Genomic DNA, 994 nt, shown 5'->3' with positions numbered 1-994 from the left:
TGACTGTGATCTGGATGGTGTTCCTGCCGGGTTGGCAGACGTGCTTCAGGTAGAGCGGCTTGTGGGAGGTCTTGTTGTTTCCACGCTCAATGGTGAGCGGCGTGGCGTTGACGCTCACCTGCACGGAGGCCGGCCAGTTGGTGTTCATCTGCCGGTCCTCGTGGTGGTAGCACTTAAACTGCAGCTCCAGGTCAGGCCTGGCGGGGTGGACAGGGGTGTGGGCAGGGGTGCAGGCAGGGGGTGTGCCCGCACGCGAGCCACCACGCCAGGTATCACTGCGCCATACAGCACCGTGCCGCACTGCGCCATACAGCACCATGCTGTGCCAAGCCACACTACATACCATCATGCATATGGCACTGTGACAACCAACACCCGGTACCACCACACCGCACAGCACTGTGCCATGCCAAGCCATGCCACGTACCACCACACATAGAGCATCATGCTGTGCCGAGGCATGCCGGGTACCGCTGTACCATACAGCACCGTGCCATACTGAACCACGCCATGTACTGCCATGCCAAACCATGCCACATACCATGATACAACACAGCACCATGCCAAGCCACGCCATGCCACGTACTGCCATGCCACACAGCGCCGTGTGGCAACAAGCCATGCTGCATAGCACTGCACCACGCCGTGCTGCGCAGCACCACGCCAGGCAGCACTGTATGGCACTGCGTGGCATGACGCTGTGCCACTCTGTGCCACGCAGCGCCATGTGCGGTGCCGTACTGCGCCCTGCCATGCCGTGCCGCGTGGCGCCGTGCCGCGTGGCCCCCTGCCCCCCACCGCCCCCACCTCATCATAAGGGTCTTGTAGACGGAGTCACGCAGCTGGAAGACGTGGTTGCTGACGGCCAGGTTGTGCTGCAGGCGGAAGGGCTCCAGCACCACGCCGTCCCGCACCGGGAAGGTCAGCCGCAGCTCCTCCCCGGGGGCCGGCCCTGCTGGGGACACCATCAGCAGGGACCCCTGGCCCCGCCCCC

At 64.3% G+C, this 994-nt stretch overlaps 1 protein-coding gene across 1 annotated transcript in view; it reads right to left on the bottom strand.

Annotated features, from left to right (window-relative positions):
• The window catches only part of LOC103893234 (zinc finger MIZ domain-containing protein 2), a gene marked incomplete at its 3' end in the record, with an annotated part of 2,298 nt that extends 1,330 nt beyond the window's left edge, over nucleotides 1–968 (bottom strand). Inside the window, exons 1-2 of the mRNA XM_009272279.1 lie at nucleotides 808–968; nucleotides 5–197 (exon numbers count right to left, since the gene is read on the bottom strand). Coding sequence (XP_009270554.1) covers nucleotides 5–197; nucleotides 808–968 — 354 coding nt within the window. The remainder of the gene's footprint in view (nucleotides 1–4; nucleotides 198–807) is intronic.
• Nucleotides 969–994: the final 26 nt, after the last annotated feature.

The sequence above is a fragment of the Aptenodytes forsteri genome, unplaced genomic scaffold, assembly GCF_000699145.1.
Source record: "Aptenodytes forsteri isolate BGI_AS27 unplaced genomic scaffold, ASM69914v1 Scaffold574, whole genome shotgun sequence".
Classification (NCBI taxonomy): Eukaryota; Metazoa; Chordata; class Aves; order Sphenisciformes; family Spheniscidae; genus Aptenodytes; species Aptenodytes forsteri.
Note: the sequence above shows the minus strand (reverse complement) of the source record. Positions and strands in the feature narration are given on the sequence as shown.